General features: G+C 43.2%; 1 protein-coding gene across 1 annotated transcript in view; it reads left to right on the top strand.

The window, feature by feature from the left end:
- The first annotated feature begins 1,410 nt into the window (after window positions 1–1,410).
- The window catches only part of LOC138303596 (zinc finger protein ZFP2-like), a 62,227-nt gene continuing 42,916 nt past the window's right edge, over window positions 1,411–20,721 (top strand). The window contains exons 1-5 of the mRNA XM_069242877.1: window positions 1,411–1,572; window positions 6,701–6,827; window positions 12,431–12,544; window positions 12,652–12,753; window positions 19,757–19,870. Coding sequence (XP_069098978.1) covers window positions 1,549–1,572; window positions 6,701–6,827; window positions 12,431–12,544; window positions 12,652–12,753; window positions 19,757–19,870 — 481 coding nt within the window. The 5' untranslated portion in view covers window positions 1,411–1,548. The remainder of the gene's footprint in view (window positions 1,573–6,700; window positions 6,828–12,430; window positions 12,545–12,651; window positions 12,754–19,756; window positions 19,871–20,721) is intronic.

Genomic DNA, 20,721 nt, shown 5'->3' with positions numbered 1-20,721 from the left:
CCATTGTCACAACGTTCTAGGGAGACACCGGGAGTTACCATTCCTGTGTGACACAGCTTTTTAGTGGCAGACAACTGTCTAATTGTTAACACATTACACTTTAACCTGATCAATAGTTGATCTTAAAATTACATATAGAATATGGGAAGAACTGAACAATTGTAATTAGTTGATAGAGAAGATTATCGCATCAAGAACAATAATAATCAATTTCTTCAAGATTATAACAGATGTATTCCGAGCTTATGTCACATCATGTTTCTCATTCACGCGTTCAGGGTTGTTTAACTGCAAGTGTCAATACTGCTGCATTGTGCTCAACCCCTCCTGTGCTGTAGCTGCTCCATCCCACCCACAGATGGCTGAAATACTCAGATGTGGTCGACGTGCCAGGTGGCTTCAAGTGTCCTGTCAGGCAACTAGCTACATTCATGCAAATAGACCTGATTCAGGAGGGAGAAGTGTTTTCTATTATAACCCGCTGTCTATTAAAGGCCTGCTCCAGGGTTAAAGGCCCAAGCCTAAGGCTCCCTAAGGCCTTTGTTCACGGCAACAGCTGTGGCCAACATTGGAACGCTGAAGCTCAGGGCTTCTACCAGGCATTGGAAGCCCAGAGCACTGTATTGTTTTCAAAGGAGCTCCCAACATTCCAATGTTCTAATTATATTTTTCATTCAAAGTAATTCCAATAAGGGCTAAAAATACAAACTTTTGCTGATTGCGCTCATTTGTGTATGCAAGCGCGCCTGGTCCTTTATAAGTAAACTTACAAGGAGACGCGTATAGGTCAATTAACATTTTGAATCGCATGGAGTATCCTAGTCATGCAGTGACTACTGAATCAATAACATCAATGATCATTTTTGTACCTGACGAGATAGCACAATACTTGTACCGGAGGTAGAAAACCGGCCAGGTGGCAACCCTAAATGCCATCTTATACATTTAGGATGCACATGACAACTAACTTGCTCTGAGCCCACGAAGGGCTTAAAGTTGGTGGTGAAATGCACTTGTTACATTTTGAAGAGACTCTCATGCTTTTTGCATGATGTTTATTATATGTATTGCATGCTAGACATGTTCGAGGCTCGGTTCGTGCACAAGCTCATAGGGGTACCCAGACACTTCACTGGGCTCGCCCACGTCTAAGTTCTATATATTTTAGGGAGTGAAGTTAACTACAATTCATGAATGGACCAGGGGATGTTAAAGCTACCAACAGGCGAGTCTGCGCATGCGCGCCATGTGTCGTCACATGTCGCGCGTGCCCCACGGTCACCCTTCCCTCCCGCCGAGCTGCAGAGCGTGCTCCGTCCGGGGCGCTCTCACTGCGCCTGCGCCTGAAAGCAGCGTACCCGCGTCGTGCGCATGCGCACCGACCCGGAGCCAGGTGGGGGCCGCTCAACTGCAGTATTGTTGGGATTTGTGCACCAGGAGGGGAAAGAGTAGGGAGTTGGGACCGCGATCAGTTGGGGGGTCCCGAGCCCGCTCCCACATCCTGTCTCCGACCGCCTCCACCTGTGCACCCCATTAATTAATGCAGCAATGTCCCGCTGCTATTCGGATAAGGTGAGCCCTGCCCCGTGCATTCCACATCCAGGGTGGGTTTATTTACAGGATCTGCAGTAATTAATTGCAAGCAACATTTCTGTTTTGAAATCAGCGAATGATATTTTAACAGTTTTTTCATCGTCCCTGCTTTTTGAAATAAAGTGTTGTAGCTCCTGTGCAGTCACATTTGGTACCTCTTTATAATTATTATGCATTATTATTTTAGTGGTTTTTTTTCATGCACTTTGATAGTCGCCATATTTGTCAGCTTAGTCATATTGGAAATATTAATAGTTTCATGGAATTGCAAAAAAGGGTCTGGCGGTGCCAGGCTGCACTAAACACTGCTCTTAATAATATTATTGTAGGTGCATGTGGTGAGTTCTGCAGACAGAACCTAGCGCCTTGTCGGCAGAATGTATGGGGTCTTGGAGAATATAGGAAACTGATGTCTCTGGAGTTTCAGTTTTTATTTATGATAACCGTTATCACCTCACTTTCCACTTATTCAGGATTTTTTTGTAGCGATGTAAGCAAATTCATTTTAGCCAAACCAATGGTAAATTATATTACCAATTGCATGTGTACCTTACTAATTGCGTTTTGCGCGTTTCCACCTCTTTCCGGCTTGATTAATATTTATACCATGGCTGTTACTGTCAGATCTCAATTTATCCCATGCCAGGCTTGACCACCGTGTTGATTTCTTTCTTTTGTACTGTCATAGTTATAAGCGTATACTTCCAAATAAAACTGTAAATAGAAGGCGCAGGACAGGATGGACTACTGGTAACTGACAAGTAGTTACTGGAGACCTGTTGTCACTGCTCAATTTTATCTTAAAAACAAACTTCAGGGCAAATATTAGGAACAATTAACCCCACAAAGTCCCTGGACCTGCCGGAAGGGACATTAAGTATTTAAAGGTGTCCTGAACAGAGATCTCTGTTATAGCGGTAACATGCATTTTGTCATAGCGCCTTCTGGTCCTGTGTTGCTACTTCAAACCGCTGTTGACAACAGGTGGTACCCTCACCCAAATAGGTTGTACCAGTTTTAAGGCCTAACAATTTAGGTGTAAACTGTGATCCGCAGACGTTTTTATAGCGGATGTATTAATGCACCGAACTGTCACTTGTTTATAAATCAATTTATTAAAATAATTTGCGCAGCTCTTCCCTTCAGGACAACCAGGGGCACTTGATGCTTTAGGGATGCCTGGGTTATAGAAGTGCCTAGGAGGAGAAAGAACAGACAACTCCGCTAAATTCTAGAGTATTTTAGGAAGCCTCGAGGGTCCCTGCCTCTTCGTCTTTTGTTATGTGTCTTGGTGCCGGAGTTTCACTTGAGATTTCCCTGTAGTTTTGGGTTTCGATCACTGACTTCTTTGGTGCATTTTAAACCTGATAAAAATGTAATCATTACTTGAGTTCCCACGTGATGGTGCTTGCGACAAGTATAAATACTCAGGGGCCTGAGCAAACCAAGGTGTCTGTCACAGTGAAAAACTCCTGAAACAGCAATAAAGACTTGTTTGTATGAAAAAGAGGGCTTGGTCCATTTCCCCCTATATTTAGTTAATTATTGAGAGTATTATAAAACGCAAACATGACTCGAGAGTGCCAAAGCGCTGTACAGACTACAGAGTAACAACACATTTACAGTTAGCTTGCAGTTTGAGCTTTCTGGTTACAGCTTATGCAGAAAAGTTGTGGTGTAGGTTACAGGTTAATCAAGTTGGTTACGATATATCACAATATATACAGCTAGGTAATAGTGTAGTCCTAAATGTAAAGGTAATGCAACAGTTGCATAAGATGCTTCTAATCAGTCTACCTTTGGCTACAGTTTCTATGGATGAGTAGGGAAACCTGCACAATATAAACAGGCAGGTAACAATTTAGGCAGATACTTAAAAGTAATGTCACATTAGCGTCTGAAGCGTGCAAGCCCTTAATAGCGGAAGGTTACAAGTTTTATGACTACCTAGGTATAGCTAAAGCCGACCAATGCATGGTCAGAAATTAGGGGTTTGTGCAGATCCTGGGTGCGCGGTCAGTGAAGGATTGAGAGAATGTGTATTCTTTTTGGAATACGGGTGTTTCAAGGAGTAGGGCGTTCGAGCTTCTCAGAGTGCAACTTCGAGCAGATAAGATTAGTCTGTGCCGGATATTTTGAGGTTCCGTCATGTACAGCTTTATGTGTGATACAGGCTACCTTTAGAATGCAATGTTCTATAGGTAGCCGCTTTATAGAGATTATACAGCGTGTGATGTGCTCCTAGCGCCTTACTCCGGTTATTAGTCTTGCGGCCGCATTAAACGTAGCCCTTCGTGGTGCTGGTTGACATTTGGGTGTGTCGGTAAGCATCGCATTACGATAATATAGTCTTGACAATGTAAGGGTTTGTAGCACATTTCGGAAGACGGGGTAATAGAATACATAGCTTGATTTCCTAAGAAGCCTGAGTTGGTGTAGTTCACCTTCGATGGTGCAGTTGATGCAGGTAATCATGTTTAGGTGTTTGTCAAGGGAGATTCCAGAAGATTTTGTGCCGTGGACGTTCTTTGGAGTGCAGTCTAGGGCGTTCAGGCAGTGGAACCAGTTGTGTATTGATGGAAAGTTGTGTCTGTGAGGGGCACAGGGTTGAGGATGAGACGGAAGTCAGTCTTAAGTGGGTTTGTTTTAAAGTGGTTACTTGAGAGCCACACTTGATTTTTGTTAGTGTTTGATTGAGATGGGTTATATATTTTAGGGAGGAGATTTTGAGATAGAGTTGGGTGTCATTTGTGTAAAGATGGTACTGTCATTTGGCTTGGTGGAAAATTGTAGTTAGGGGTTGCATGTATAGGTTAAAAGAATTCAGAGCTAGGAAGGAGCCTTAGGGAAGAACTCCTTGATTGACCAGGGTTGGATGATATAGGAGGTCATCTAATTTGGTGGGAGGCGACTGCTGAGGTAGCAGCAGAACCACTTTGGGACTGTCCTCCGCAGACTCATTTGAAAATTTAAGGTGAATAGTAGAATGTTGTGGTTAACTGTGTCAAAAGCCAAGGAGACTTCAAGAAGTATCAGCAGACAGGATCCTCCTTTGTCCGCTATTGGAAGAACATCATTCATGATGTTAAGTGTGGTCTTCTTCGCACTGCAGCCACCTCTGAAGCCCAAAGCTATAGTAATAGCTTTGTTTATGCAATGCTTGCTACCTCCGTGGTGCTGTAAGTAATAGATGTCTCTGTTGTCCAGTGCACAACTTTTTTATTTTTTAGGGTCGAGTCTGCGAGTGATGTGCTAGCGCATGCTTCTCGCTTGCGAAACTCTGCTGTGTTCAGTACAGGGCTTGGAACCCACCTGTCGCTCACCATTTGATGATTTGCGTGGCACTCTTCTTTACAGCATTATAATTCGTCAAGGCATGTATGGCATCACTTCCATTTCTCTGTGTGGGGCAGGGATCACGCACTAATTGATGCAACTTAATTAGTGCCCATCCACTGCTCTCGATGTGATTGAGGTAATATTTTTTGTTTTTAACTTCAAGTGCCCCACAAACAGAAGGCGTGTGGCTGGCAAAAGCATGCTCAGCCTCCACAAAATTGCAGTTTTATTTTTTAAAGCTAAGTTTATTTTATTTTGCAGAGTCGTCTTTTCTCAGTTTCTTCTCATGTTTTCTTTTGTTTTTGCTCGTGGGCATTGTTGTCAAAACGTGACAATTAATTTGTTTGAAATATGCGAGACCTATTACATTGCAAATGCTTGTTTATTATGTAAGTATACAAGTGCAGATTTGGACCTTCAGGATTTAAAGCTGTAGTTTGCTAACCATTCCAACAGTGAGCACTTATCTTGCTGAGGTATCTTTACTGCATTGTACTCGCTGTCCAGTCTCAGCCTTTCGGTCTCATTAAGACATCCTTTACGTGGGAGTGTTATTTCCGCACTCCCAGACTTAGCAATACTGGGGGGGTCCTAAAAACGTTGGGCATGTAGAATTAACGGGGATATGGGATTCAACCCAAGACTTCCCTAACCAATGAGGTATTTCGAGGGTAGTTGATAATTCATCATTCTGCCCCACCGTTACCAGTGGGAGATTTTGGCTCCTTTTGGCCATGTTATTTAGTTGGGAATCCTATTTTAATTAATTTTGAATGCTGTTGTTAATAATTCTGTTCTGTTCTTCCAAATGTAATTGTTTTATTCAACTAAATAATGCACGTATTCATGTATGCATACTTACATAGTGCAAAAGAAGGGTTGACAACACCAGAAAAGGTGGAAAGGAATAGCATGTGATAGATGTGCACTTAAGCATTGTGGTTTTGTTGCTGCCAGTTGAGCCTAATTTGTAAGCAAAACCACTGAATTAGGCGGTAACTAATGCAACAACAAATCATACTATGGTTTTTGTTTCCTTACTTCGCAAATAAAGCTAAATCTCAGTCTTATTTATAACAGCGAATGACTTGCATTCTGAGAACCTGAATTAATCTTGTTGTATGTAGGAGTATGTCTTTATACATACCAGACCGGTTTAATTACTGTTAGCAAGAATGGATGGAGGGATTCCCCGGATGGAGCTTTGTTCTTTAATGTTACCTGGTTTACTCACCCGATTTTGGTTGTAAGGTGGAATGGGTATCTTTGTAGACTAGTTGACAGACCACCATCATATTTTTAAACATCACAGGGCTCCCTTTCGCAGACCCAACTAATTTCACTTGTCTGCATGGACTTGTAAAATTGCCTTTTTAACAAGAAAGTCTCTTAATTAGGACATTGCTGGGAGAAAGGCAATACACAATTCTCCCCCACAATAGGGTCAGGGTGATTTCTTGAAATGTTGTGGTACACGGAGAAGAAGGGTTTGTGAGGCTGAGATTGCTCAGACACTGAATATAAATTCCTCAAGAGCTTGTGGCTCTGAAAAGCGTAGACCTCCATCTGTGCTGAGCAGGTAGGTTGCTGACGGCTTCTGGTGAACAAGTGCAGACACCAAACATGATTAAACTCTTGTGTCTGTGTCACGCGGCACACTAAAAAGATTCTCTTGTGAGCTTCCCTGATTGTTGCAATCATTTCATATTGTTCACCTATTTTAAACAAATAAAATGGCCTGTAATACAACATTACATTTCTATTCCAGGCACCAGTTACGTTCCGTGATGTTGCTGCTTATTTTTCTGAAGAGGAGTGGACGCTTTTACGCAATTGGCAGAAGGAGCTGTACAAAAACGCCATGAGAGCAATTCACCAAGCTATGATTTCGCTGGGTATAGTAGCACCGTATACGTTTTTCGTTTAAAATGTTTAAAAACATTTTGTTTTAGAGATGTTGCGTATACTTGTATAGGAATGACTTCTAAAATGAATCTCCTCTAGGCACATGGCTACAATGTGGTTTGAATCGAGTGGTCCAGAAAAATGCTGGATGCAGAAAAATTGAGCTCAAGCCTACAAGGCAGTATGAACTATGTTGGCTGCACCTGAATGCACGTCAGACCTGTACCAAAGTGCGAGGGAAGGCTCAGCTCAGTTCCCTCGAATCCTTGCATCTATCTAGTGACAGGCGCAGAGTTGTAAGTTAGTATTGGTGATTTTATAGAAAGTGAGGCACATAACTGGCTGTTGTTAGTCATGTTTTGGCTCAGCCGAGTGGATTGCTTCTGTTCCTACCAAATGTTATTGGTTGTGTGGATGTGTCTTTTCACTCTCCGATTGAATGTTTACAATAGACTGCCTGATGGACTATTTTATCATACAAACTTCCTTGTCGGCTCCTCAGTGCTTCCTTGTCGGCTCCTCAGTGCTTCCTTGTCGGCTCCTCAGTGTTTCCTTGTCGGCTCCTCAGTGCTTCCTTGTCGGCTCCTCAGTGTTTCCTTGTCGGCTCCTCAGTGTTTCCTTGTCGGCTCCTCAGTGTTTCCTTGTCGGCTCCTCAGTGTTTCCTTGTCGGCTCCTCAGTGTTTCCTTGTCGGCTCCTCAGTGCTTCCTTGTCGGCTCCTCAGTGTTTCCTTGTCGGCTCCTCAGTGTTTCCTTGTCGGCTCCTCAGTGTTTCCTTGTCGGCTCCTCAGTGCTTCCTTGTCGGCTCCTCAGTGCTTCCTTGTCGGCTCCTCCGTGCTCTTTTGCCTTTTGTCTGCTGTGCTTGCTTCCTCCTACCCGTACACTGTGCGCCAATGCTTGGTCCGGCTCCCCGTCCTTCGCGTCTTGTGTCATGCTCTCCCTTACTCCACCCCTGTCGGTTGCTCTGCATTTCTAGTGCCTTTCCCTCCATTGTGTTGCTCTTTGTGCCGCACTCTGTGTTTCCAGTGTGCCTTACCTCTCTCCACTGGCTTTTCCGACTGTTTCTTTCACCGCCATCGCTTCTACCACCCTGTCTGATCCTTCCTCCCAACATCCTCCCTCTCTCCCCTTCTCTCCCACATCAGTGCATCTTCCTCCCTACCCATTGCTCCCCCTCTGCACCCTACCTGAACTCCATAGCAACACGCTCAGCGCTGCGGATGAGGCTTCAGTAATGCCAATGCTTGTTTCTCATAAAAGGAGATCTGTACTAAAGCCTCTCTTGCCTTGATTACAGCTTTGTTTGTTTATGAAATTAGGGCGGCAGGGGACTCTTTATCAATGTCTTTAATTTCTTTTTGTATCATTTAAAGATATAAGGGCTTTAATGAGGGCTCCCTTGTCCTTGTCTGGATTTTATGTGCTAACCTTGCATTATGCCGTGTTCATATTCTTTCACTAGGCACAGAACACGTTTGGCTTGGGCCTGGGCCATTTCTGCAATATGCTAAGATGGAAAGTGTTGCACGGGCGGTTTGGCGAGATTTTCCGGTTGCCCTGCCATCCTGTAAGGTGTTGAATGGACTTATAAATTGCGGGGAGAGGAGACACTAAATCACTCTGTTTTAGGGCCCTTTGGGAAGGTATGCCTGGTACAACCTATGTGGCACGTCGGGTATGGGAGCGGGAGTTGGGGGAACCAGTGGAGGACACCGATTGGGCCAGGGCCTTGTCGCTGGTGCGCACCGTTTCGTGCAGTAATAGATTTATGCTCTTACACTTTAATTTTGTGCACCCCACCTAGGCCACTCCTGTTCATCTTAACAAAGTTGATCTAATTAGGGGAGCCGGGTATTCTCGATGTGCTGAGGCAAACTCTTCCTTCCTACACCTAGCATGGTCCTGTAGGGGGGTACAACTGTTCTGGTGGTAGGTGTTTGCAAAGGTTGTAGAGGCTACATGCTTGGGTATAGCATTGACTCCATTGACATGCCTACTGGGGATGGTGGCGCAGTCCAGGGGGTGGAAAATCCCATACAAATTGGCACAACTGGCTCTGGTGCTGGCTAAACACATTGTGGCCATAGGCTGGATGAGTTCTAGGAGCCCATCGGTGGAATACTGGATGCGGGATATCTTGGAGTGGCAGAAGAACAACATATGTGGTTGGCACGTAGGGATGAGGGTGCACCTACCGATTTGATGACTTGGGGTCACGTATTGGAGCACTTTACTGATGAGTCAAGTTCCGGGATGAGTACTGACGCTGAAGATTAACAAATGGGGTCCACTTATGAATACAATGATGATGGCTACCAACTGTGGTTATATTGAAATTCTGGAATGCCTAGATTGTTTGTGAATTGGTTACATTATGGTACTACCATTTGCTGGGGACCACTGATGGTCTGCTGGATCAGCCAATGTTGATATATATTTTTGTCTGTGTAAGTAGTTCTCCTGAGAGATGGGTATCTGAGGGGTCTCATATGCTTTGCAGTGTATTGTGTTAACTTGGTTATGAACATAAAAACTAAATAAAAATAGTCCTTAAAAAAACCTTTCATTTCATGAGTTACCACTTCAAATCAAAACCTGTTGGATTTGCCAGTGCTTGTTCTTTACTAAAGTTTTATTGTGCACACATGAATGATGGTCACTTTAAGGTGCTGCAGCAAAACTAAGGCTTCTTGAAACTAAGGTCAGTGGTGAATCAATAACCTGCCTTCGTACAGGCAGACTTACCTATTACACCAACAGGTTTTACACATATTTATTTGAAGAATGCACATATTAATAAGAAAATGTGCCGGCTAAATATAAAACAGAATGGATGGATGAAATGGACATAGGCATTGAAAAGGTGGCTAACATACTATGTGTGGGCAGAACTACAGCATAAAGGTGACTCTGTACGCAGCAAAGTACTACAGACTATAATTGACTCTTTTTTGGATTTTCGTTGAGGATCATTGATGTTGGGCTTGTTAAAAGGAGAGATTTACTACTAGCCGTCTTTCGCGGTTTTGTGACAGTTTCTTCTTTATGGAGAAATATTTTTGAAATAATAGAAATGATCCTTGTACATAATATTCCCAAATGATAGACAACGGTTACTTTCAATGATATGTGTTCTCGTGACCATTTGTCAGTAAAGCAGTCTGCAAGGGTTTGTATAAGCATGGTTTTGCAAAAAAAACAAAACATTTAGGATAAAACCAAAACTAGAGGACTAGATTGGGAGTTTGATGTCCACTCTTTTTAACCAGAAACATAGCTATCTGCAAAAGGGGAAGTCATAAGTATATAATAATGTAACAGTCTTTTAACTATTTATATGTTTTTTATAAAGTACATCAGTACATGCACTTTATAATGAAAATATTGTTATTGGTTACTAGGGATTGTTTCAACTTATACTTACTGGTAATTCATACAAAAGTATAAGTTTATGTGAAGTTAATTATTTTTTTGTGATATATATTTTGTATTTGTACAACCTGCGTACATCCTTTTAATATACATTGTTTATAAAAACAATTGCAGCATAAAAAATACAGCCATACCAAATTTAATAGACATGTGCAAGTCTAAAAGTAAACAACATATTTAGCTGTTTTCCAGTTGAATGTCCCCTGGTGGGCTGCTCACAGCTGAATTGTGAGATTTGTCATGTTCTTCTTCCATAGCGTTGATGCTTAAATGCTGGAACATTGTAAGTGGTTGACTATCCAAATGAGAGATCCTCCAGATGACTGATGATGGTTAATTTGATCTGACAAGGACCCAGGACTGTCCTTGTGTGCAGAGGTATGAACTCTCATTTATGGGTTTTTGACAACCTGTGTCCAATTCCAGGAACAACAGGAAGTGAGATTTGTGTCGAGCCAAGCATCAGTCGATAAATCCTGTGATATAAGCCCTTGATGAATTACATTGCACTAATGTGCTTCCTGATCGAAACATGCGTACCCATATAAGGTTTAATAACAATATTATTCAAAATCCAGACTGTTACTGTTTACAAACAAGGATTATGGGTGGACGCTACTAGTAGTTGTGTATTTTGCTCCATGATATAGTTACTAGATATTGCATGGTTTGCTGTGATTGGCTTTTCAAATGGATGAATAATTAGTGCTGATTTCAAGGGGTCATTAAGCATTTAGGTACAAAGTTAGCAGCCTGGTGCAGGTGATTTCTCAATGACAATATGTTCACATTCTTTTAATAGTTTGTTGGGTTTCCATGGTTTCACAGGGTTTGTTGTTAAAGTGCCAGTCATTCAAGGGAGGTGGTATGCATGAAACTTGATGTTAGTGGTGTTCTGTTCTTGGATACTGCACTATTCAGGATAGAGCTTTCCTTGACTATATGATTTGGGTGGATGTCCTTGCTGATTTTACATTTTTTTCAGGTAAGAGTTTTGTTTGGAGGGCTGGTTGCATGCTTATGATGGGTATGCCATGGATGTAATTGGGGCATTTGTTTGGGACAATAATCTGAATATTTTTTAGGACATGGCTTTGTGGTCACTTTTGGGATTTTTATGTAGTCCGTTAAGGTTGTTTCTAAGTAGGATTCTCTCTAGTTCGATTCTGCATAGCCGCTTTATGTTTATTATGGAGCTGTTAAAGCAGCTGTCTTTCCTCTCACATAAGATTTGCATAGGGGATTGGATGAAAGACAGGGAGAGAAACTCGTGGAAAGTCAAAAGCATTGTTATTTAAGGCTTTTTCTTCTATAGCTTATTATTATCACTTAAAACTTTTGCCCTCACATTGTATCTGTTTCTAATAGCTTAGTGTCACATGAACTGTAGGGAGTGATAGTGGACCTACCGTGAGGTTTTAAGGGACACACAAGGCGAAAAGGATCTTGTGGTGGTGGACGATGCAATAATTTATGACAGAAAAAAGTGTTGGTGTCTACGGGGCTGTATTAACAAGGAGAAAGCAAGACCTGTTATTCCAATACTCATCAATAATGAGTATTGTAACCAGACCTGCATCTCAAATCTCCCAAAGGATGAATATAGAATTGAGGTTGTTAAAAATTGAGTAGTGGAATAATGTGCTTCACATTTTGAACCATGAGGAGAGGCTGAAGAATTTAAATTCTCTAGAAGGAAGGTGGGGTAGGAGATGTAATGGGGAGACTCGCACTCATAACCGGTATCGAAGCTGCACCACAGGCTGATTTTGGTTTGTAAATAGTTCCTGAAGCAAGATGTCGCAATAGGGAATTGGCTGGTGAAGAAGGAAGGAGACTCCGGCTTAACATCTTAAAAAGATTTCACTGAAAGGTTAATGAAATTTGAAGCAACTTTCTAGCAGAAGTGGTGGAAATAAAAAGTATGAACAAATTTAGAAAGGTCTGTGAGCTCAAAGGAAGAAAGTACGTGTAAACAAGAAAAAAGTTGGAGAATATGTCTCTAGCTGTCAAGGGTAGGTATGCAGTGGGCAGGCTAAATGGGCAAACATCTTTGCTGCTTTTGAGTCAATTACCTGTTTATTTGTGTGATTGCTTTACCTTGAAGATCTGTCAGATGGAGAGGATCAAGATTCTCATTCTAATACCACATTTTCCTCTTAAGGCTACAACATTGCCAACCCTGACACTTTGCTGCGAATTGAGAAACGGGACAGGGCGCAGGTACGGGACCCCCATGATCCAAAGAGGAGAGTGGACATTAATGATCCCACTTCATGTAAGTAGAAGAGTTTGATCAATTCCCTGTGACTAGGAGGGCACCCTGCCTCTTGCCTCTGTGCTTTTACCCAAGACACTTCTCTAACTCACACTTCATTTTTGTAGCTTTTTATCCAGCTGGCAGCCCTGACATACTGATGAGAATCGTTCACAAAGAAAATCGCCACAGACCAGAGGAAACAGGAATCCTCCACAGTCCAAACACTGGTAACTTGAAAGTTTTGTTGAGATTTAGTTACCCCACTTCTACTCATGCTACCCTTCTCTGTAGCATTGTACGCTGGACTGCCAGATCTGCTATTATCTTTGTGTAAAAGGTGCCATAAAATACTTCTCTTTCTGCTTCTCTCTCTGACTGCCTCCCATTTGCCCTGTCTTTCCTTCACTCTTGCTTGCTCTCTGTTGTGGCCTGTGCTGTGCCTGAACTCTCCTACATTGTCTAGTGTTTTTGTGCTTCCTTCTGCGTTCGAGGCCCTGCCATGTGGTTGGGCATTAAAGTAACCTAAGGCAAGTTGGCAACTTTTAGATAAATTGAGTAGTTTACGGCTGATATACATAATGGTATTCATAAGACAACAAAACATCAGGGCTGAATTAATATGACTTTGTCCTTTCCTGTTTTTCTGCTTTTCCGGTACGAATTGATGTTATGACACATGGTGCTCTCAAACACCAGTGTCTGCTTACGAGACATTAATCATGAATGCAAAGGAACACTGGGACCTCTGACAGCTAGGTTACTCTAAGGAGTTGTTTTCTCTTGCTTTTGAAACTATGTGGCTAGTAGCTTGCTGCATTACAGGAACAGTATACACCTTTCTGAGAAGGCTGTCTCCCTTGGGGTCTGGGGCAGACAGCTAGAATGTAGTTAAAGTTTTGGTGGGTATTGTAAGGTGCTTCTATTTAAACAAGTATTTTGAAACCTTGTTTTCTGCTGGAGGGTGAAGGTATGGGGCAGATCAAACATTTGGCATGTGTCCTGTTTAGTTTAACGTGTTCATGTCATCTATCCTCTCCCACCTGCTCTGATAGAGTTTCTTATATAGTACTGCTTGTGCGCAGGCACAGTGTGATCCTTTTAGAGAAGGACATACATTGTTTTGTATCATTTAAGTAGTGGTTTCCTATCCTATAATGAGTTTCTCGAAAGGTCGAGTAAGTAGCTATTCCATTTGTTGTGTTTTGTTCAGAAGCAGATACTGGTTGAGACATTTTGATAGCTCATGCGAGGCCTGATATGTGTGTTAGCTTTGATCATTTGTGACGACCATCTGTGATCCTTTGTCGAAAGATACAACGTCACCTATTGCAACACAAAGAGTTGTGTAATCATAAAAAATGGGTAATGTATACGGAGATAAAATGCAAACCTGTTCTGAAGTTCTCTCTGCTAATTGTCAATGCATGCATATATTTAATGAGCCTGTATGTTTTATAGGTCTCCCTGTAGACCACTTTATCTGTTATTGAAGACTGATTGTCTCATATACACTAAAATATATACATATAGTGTGCTTTGGGTCAGCCCCTTGCTCTTGGGTGAATGGCTTTTTAAAAATATTTGTATTTGGTTTTCCATTTGATTGGGTGGCTTTCTTGTCAATATCATTCATGTGCTTCTTATTTGATGGCTTTTTTCCCTGTATTTTTGTTTGTCATTTGGTGCATTTTCTCTTTAAATGTATTCTGAATGGATGACGTGTGTCCTTCTACTGCTTACTTTTTTACTAGCAGTCAACGGGGAATTCATGTTTTAGTTAATTATTTATTTATTTCTTGGAGTTCCTTTTAGCCACTCTTTGTTGGCAGGTCACTCCTTTCTTAACACACTCTTTTGTGCACATTTTATAAATTTTTTAGGGCGAAGCATACCAGACGGCACAGCTGTCTGGTTTGCTATAGACATCTTTGACACATCCAGAAAGCTTCCTTTGAAATTGGTTTCACCTATTGCTTACCATTGGCTTTGTACCACATTTTCTGGCTTTCTATTTGCTGGCTTTGTGTTTTAGGCTTTCCAGATTCAGTTTGTCCCTCCCAAGGAGCAAAGCCTTTCTACACCACCTCTCGTATTCTTCCACCAGTGCTTCTTTCTGTAAATAGGCCTGTAAATCACGTTCTTATCTTGCCGCTTTTGCTGTGCAGTCAGAGACATAGATCAAATGTCAGACTCTGTCTTCCGAGAGGGCTTGGCGTTTACTTTTCTTTCCTTAACTTAAAAGTGAGAGGATTTATGTGACAATCATACTGGATACTGGTGGTAGAGGAAATGTGTTTTTCTAGCACAGAAGAAAATTTAAATGAACTCTGAGTATGTCAGAATTAGCAAAGTACAAATGAAATGAAGAACATTTTTTTGTTAAATCTGAACTGTGTTGAAAACCAATACTTTAATATGATCAAAGCAAATCCGTACAGTAGGGGATGCTATTTATTATTATTGTTTGTGCGCTTTATAGTTTTATTAGTACATCTGTTTGTCCATGCAAATGTAATGGTCATTTCAATCAAAAATGTGTTGTCTGTAATGGCAGTGTATTATCACACCATGCATACTCCACTCCACTCCACAGCACTCCATGTCATTTCACTGTCTCTGCACCACTCCACTTTACACCCCGCCACTGCACTCTGCTCCCCTGCACTGTCCACCGCTTCACTCTACGCCTCTCTACTCTGCACCACTCTACTGTAGGCCAGTGCACTCTATACCACTGTACTCATCGCCACTGCACTCAACACCACTCCAGTGTAGGCTACTCAACTCTTCTCTACACAACTCCACTCTAGGCCACCCTGCAGCACTGCACTCTGCACCAGTGCTCTCTATGTCAATACACTCTACACCAATGCACTCTACTCTGCACCTCTCCACTCTACGCCCTTGCGCTCTGTGCAAATCCACTATACTCCACTCTAATCTAATCTGCACCACTGCACTGTACACAACTTTATGCCATTATTTAACGACACTGCCCTCTACCCTGCCTGACTCTACTGCACTCTATACTGGGCTCTGCACCACTGTAGTCGACCTCACTGCTCTCTACGCTGCTCTACTCCAAACCACAGCACTCTACTGAGCAGTGGCGTAACAAAACTTTAAGGCCCCCACACAATAAACATGAAGAGGGCCCCCACGCAGGGCCAGATTTAGCACTGGTGGCACCGCATGCGATAATCTTTATTGGGGGCCCCTCATGCCCCCCATCTCCACGAATTCCCTCACTACCACTATCTAACAGTGCCCCTCACCTCTCCATAGCCCCTCTATGACATGCATTTCTTTTTTGAAGCACTAGCCCTAGTTCACTCACAGTTTTGTGATCTGCATAGTACACGTTGAATGCGCAAGCAAGTTCAATGCTTCTAAACCCATACGTTATTATTAAACACAGCGCCCACACCAAACTCCGTGCACTGGTCGCACTGCCCTAAAGCCAGCCCTGTACCCATGGTTGTCAGGAGCTCTCAGGTCAGGGGCCCGTGCACTGTGGCTGGGGGCCCCCCTGGAGCTCGGGGGCTGTAGGGGCTTTTGTTACACCACTGCTACTGAACTTTACGCCACTCTGCTCTGCACTACTGCACTCTTTTCCACTGCACTCTGCAGCACTCCACTCTATGCCACTGCACTCTGTGCCACTCTGCTCTGCGCCACTCAGCTATTGCACTATATGCGACTCTACTGTGTGCCACTCCAATCTGCATCACTGCACTCCACACCACTACACTCTATGCCACTGCAGTCTACCATGCACCTCTGTAATCTATGCCACTTCGTAGATGCGGCATAGTAAGCCCCTCAGTTTTATGCAGCTGCACTCTATAGCACTATACTCTGCAACACTCTATGCCAGTGTTTCCCAATTTATGGTCTGGGGACCCCTGGGGGTCTGCAAAACCTCTTCCGGGGGTCCGTGACTGCTTAGAAAATTAAATAATATTAACAGAATAGGACCTCAGCTTTCACTAATGACTCAATGATGGGGTCCCCGGGTTCCAGTAATGATAAAGTGGGGGTCCCCGAGTTCCAGTAATGATAAAGTGGGGGTCCAGAGAAGTGAAAAGGTTGCGAACCACTGCTCTACGCCAATGCACTCTGCACCAGTCCACTCTACTCTACTTTCTGCCACTCCATCCCACTGTACACCGCTCTACACCACTGCACTGTACTCTTCCACTGTACTCTGCTCTGCACCACTGTACGCCACAGTACTCTACGCCACTGCACATAACTCTGCACCACTGTACTTAGTGCCACTCCACTCTGTGCCAATTTACACCATTCTACTCCCCTGCACTCTACGCCACTCTATACCATTGCACTGTACAACACTCTACTCTGCAACACTGCACTCTGTGCCACTCTACTGTGCACTACTGAACTCTATGCCAGTGCATTCTATACCACTGCACTGTAACCCACTCTGTTCAGCATCTCTCCACCCTACACCAGTGTACTTTGCAGTACTCTACTCTACTGCACTCTATGACACTGTACTCTGCTCTGCACCACTGCACTCTACGCCACTGTTCTTTATTTTGTTGCATTGTACTCGGTACCACTGCACTCTCTGCCACTATAACCTATGCCACTGAGCTCTGCTATGCAACACAGTGATCTATACCACTGCATTCTACAATGCCATATTGTTTACTGCTGAATTCTATGCCACTGCACTCTACACCAGCCTGCTCTACTTCACTGTACGCCGCGCGACTTCACTCTATGCCACTGCAATATAGAGCACTCTTTGCCACTCCACTCTTTGCCACTCCACTCTTTGCCACTCCACTCTTTGCCACTCCACTCTTTGCCACTCCACTCTACGCCACTCCACTCTACGCCACTCCACTCTACGCCACTCCACTCTACGCCACTCCACTCTACGCCACTCCACTCTACAAGACTCCACGCCACTCTCCTCTACGCCACGAACGTTTAACCGTGCTGAACAGCAGCCACACTAAAAGACATTTGCAAAGCCAGTAGCTCTTGTCTCTTTAATTTACTGCGCCAAAACAGGTGACCACCTTTTTGGAAAAGTAAATATAAAATGGCGGCCGTTTCATGCCTGCCTTGCACACATGTTTGGTGATGCATCTGTGTGCACACCTCATCTCGCTTGGCGGCTGTGTCATGGCACATATGCGCCATGTGTTTTTCTTTTTACAACTGGCCTTTTGAGACAGCATTAGCTGTTTTGCCAGATTATTTTTTTTCAAACAAATGAATACATAATATGCTTACAAAGAGTGGGTTTTGGTCAGCAGAATACATGCATTAGTCAGTTTAACTTTCACGTTTCGCTTCTGCACACCACAGCATGCATCGGGGGGAGTGGGTCGGCACACCTTATCTATTGGCTCCCTTTACTTAGTGACTGCACAAAGGCTGTGCACATTGTTCACTTCCACCTAAAAATAGTTCCTTTCTCTTCAGTGACTAATCTGATTTAAAATGTGCATATTTTTATTTTAACTATAAAAGATCTGCAATTTATTTTGCCTCCTGCTTGGCTACCCAGTTAGATTGGGGTTTATTTTTCCTCTGCGTTTTTTAAGTTGGTGTTAAGTGATGTTGTAACATTATAGCGGCCTACAATTTGAGTGCTCCGTTAGGTTGTGATTTATTATTGTTACTGTGACAGAAAATAATACGAAAACATAAATGCAGGGAGCATCTAGAAGGCTTGCTATTTACATTTATCAGCAGGAAACCGCCACGTCTCAATGTTTTTTTAAAATATGAAATTGTTAATGCAAGAATATGACAGCCATGTTTAGGTGGCAGTATATTTGTTTTATTTTTGTGAATACTTGTTTTAGATTTAATGTTGTTGCGCAGTGCCTCTTGTAAATGGTTGGCTGTGTGCCTTCATTCATGTCAGATCAGATTGTGTTGAAGCCACGAATTAGCGCGTGTTGACTGCATGTGTTGTTTTAATTGCATAGGACTTGAATTATGCATTGGTACAAGGCTTGCTGTGGAAAGGGGCACATACGAGAGCAGTTTGGTTTCATTGCTGTGTCCTAGGGAAGGGCATTAGGATCCCTTCCACGCCTGCCTTGAGTGGGAGAGAGGTTTCTGCTGCTGTTTTAGGTGGGGAGACATGCAATGCTTACCCTGCTCTCCTGTGTTTCATGCTGAGTGGTATATATTGGACTGCACTTGATAAAGAGTAACTGGGCTTCTACTAGTTTATCCTGGGTGTCGGAATGCAGGATGCCCCCACAGCTCTCTCTTGGGCTGGAACAGAGTGGTATGGCTTTGTTGCTCTCTCCTGTGTGGGTAAAAGTTGTTTGGCTTCACTGCTTTCTCCCGAGCTGGAGGGGAGTTATGTTGCTCCATAGACAAGAAGAATTATCGCTCTACTGCAGTCTCCAGAAAGGGAAGATAGTAGTAAGACTCCAAGGCCCTCTCCCAGGATGGAATAAAATTGTTTGACTCCACTGTTCTCTCCTCCACTAAAGAAGAATTGTATGGCCCAGCTGCTCCCTCGTGTAGATCCTTTGCTCTCTGCTGGGCCGGAGGAGAGTGATATTTCTTCTCTGCTTTCTTCAGGGTGGGTAAGAGTAGTTTGGCTTCACTGCTGTCTCCTGGGCTGGAGTTGTCTTTTATTGCCTTTCCTAGGTGAGGGAGAGTAGTTTGGCTGCTGTGCCTGTAGGGGGGAAGTGGTGTAGCTTTCATAGCTGGGCTGCAGAGTGTTGTATGGAATCACTGTTTTTATGGCCTTTGGGAGAGTGGTATGGCTACATGTATCTCACCTGAAATGGAGTAGACTAGTGTGACTACAAAGGCCTCTCCGTAGTGCGGTGATCAAGGGAGTTGTATTATGTCTGCCTCTCTCTCTCTCTCTCTCTCTCTCTCTCTCTCTCTCTCTCTCTCTCTCTCTCTCTCTCTCTCTCTCTCTTTCTCTCTTTCTCTCTTTCTCTCTCTCTTTGGCCTCCAGTGATCTCTCTTTGTTTTAATCCCATTAGCATTATCTTGTCAGACACCCAAACAATTTGTAGTATGTGGTCTGGTGGTGCTTTGGTGTTTGTTTGCTGTTGGAGATTTTGATCTCTGGTACAAGGCACACTAGGTTAGTTGCACCCTCCACTTGTGCTTCATTCCGAATGTCATTGTGCTAACACTGTGGATGGTAGTAGCCCTGAGCTACAACATGTGTGAAGGAAATCAACAGTTGTAGGTGTGTTTTCTTGGCAGGTAACTCGCCCACAGGTTTTGAAGCATCATTCAGATTGCAAAGGAAGACAAAATTGCACTGGAGAGATCCAGTGGTGTCGGAAAGAAGCAGAGTTGAGGATGATCTTGATGCAGGTGAGAAACCGCTAATAAAATGTTTCTTGATGGCAAAAAAAATGTTTTTGTTTATGTTTATTTCCCCAAACTCACTCCTGTTAACTCTCAACCTAAAGGCCATGCTTTAACTGGAAAGATCCGTTACCTCCTGGTCCAGGCTAGTAGGCTGTTGCAGGCAGGCGCATCTGTTGTTCATGGATTGCCATAACTACGGTGGCTATTGTGCGTTCTTCCTTCACTTGTAAGATACTGAGCCAACAATGGTCATGCAGACCATAGACCAAGGTAAAAGCCGAACAGAAGCAGAACTCTGAGCTAAATCCTCAGATGAAACTCTGCGGCGGCTGCCGAGTGGGTGCAGTGCGGTAGTCAGACATCCTCCCTCCTGCCGCTTTCTTCCTAATGAGTATTTGTGGAAAGTGTCTCCCCACCAAGAGAGTTATGGAAAGATGGAACCAGAAGGTTGCATTTTACCAAACAGTTTGAAAACAAATCGCATAAGAGGTTTTAATTCAGTTAAACTAGGATTGCAGTCTAGCACGGGCTCACAACACTTTCCCCACACGGTAGAATCTACCTTCGATGCTAGCTCCAACTCATTTCATTGTCCAAACCTTCTCCTCCTGTGTAGTTTCTTAGCCTCATTATATGCCTGAGAGTCTATTTGGAAAGGTCAGAACAGTAGAAAGAAAAGCTCGACAGACTTACAATCCTGAACCTTTGACAGAGGAGCTATTCCCCGGTTAGACACAGTTTAAAGGCTAAGACATCTCGCTTTCGCTCATGTCTGCAAAACCTTTCCGATTCAGACACTAAATATTTAATATCTTAAATTTTGAGGCTGGGACATCAAGCATCAGAGTTTGTAA

Source organism: Pleurodeles waltl, chromosome 7 (assembly GCF_031143425.1).
Source record: "Pleurodeles waltl isolate 20211129_DDA chromosome 7, aPleWal1.hap1.20221129, whole genome shotgun sequence".
Taxonomy (NCBI): domain Eukaryota; kingdom Metazoa; phylum Chordata; class Amphibia; order Caudata; family Salamandridae; genus Pleurodeles; species Pleurodeles waltl.
Note: the sequence above shows the minus strand (reverse complement) of the source record. Positions and strands in the feature narration are given on the sequence as shown.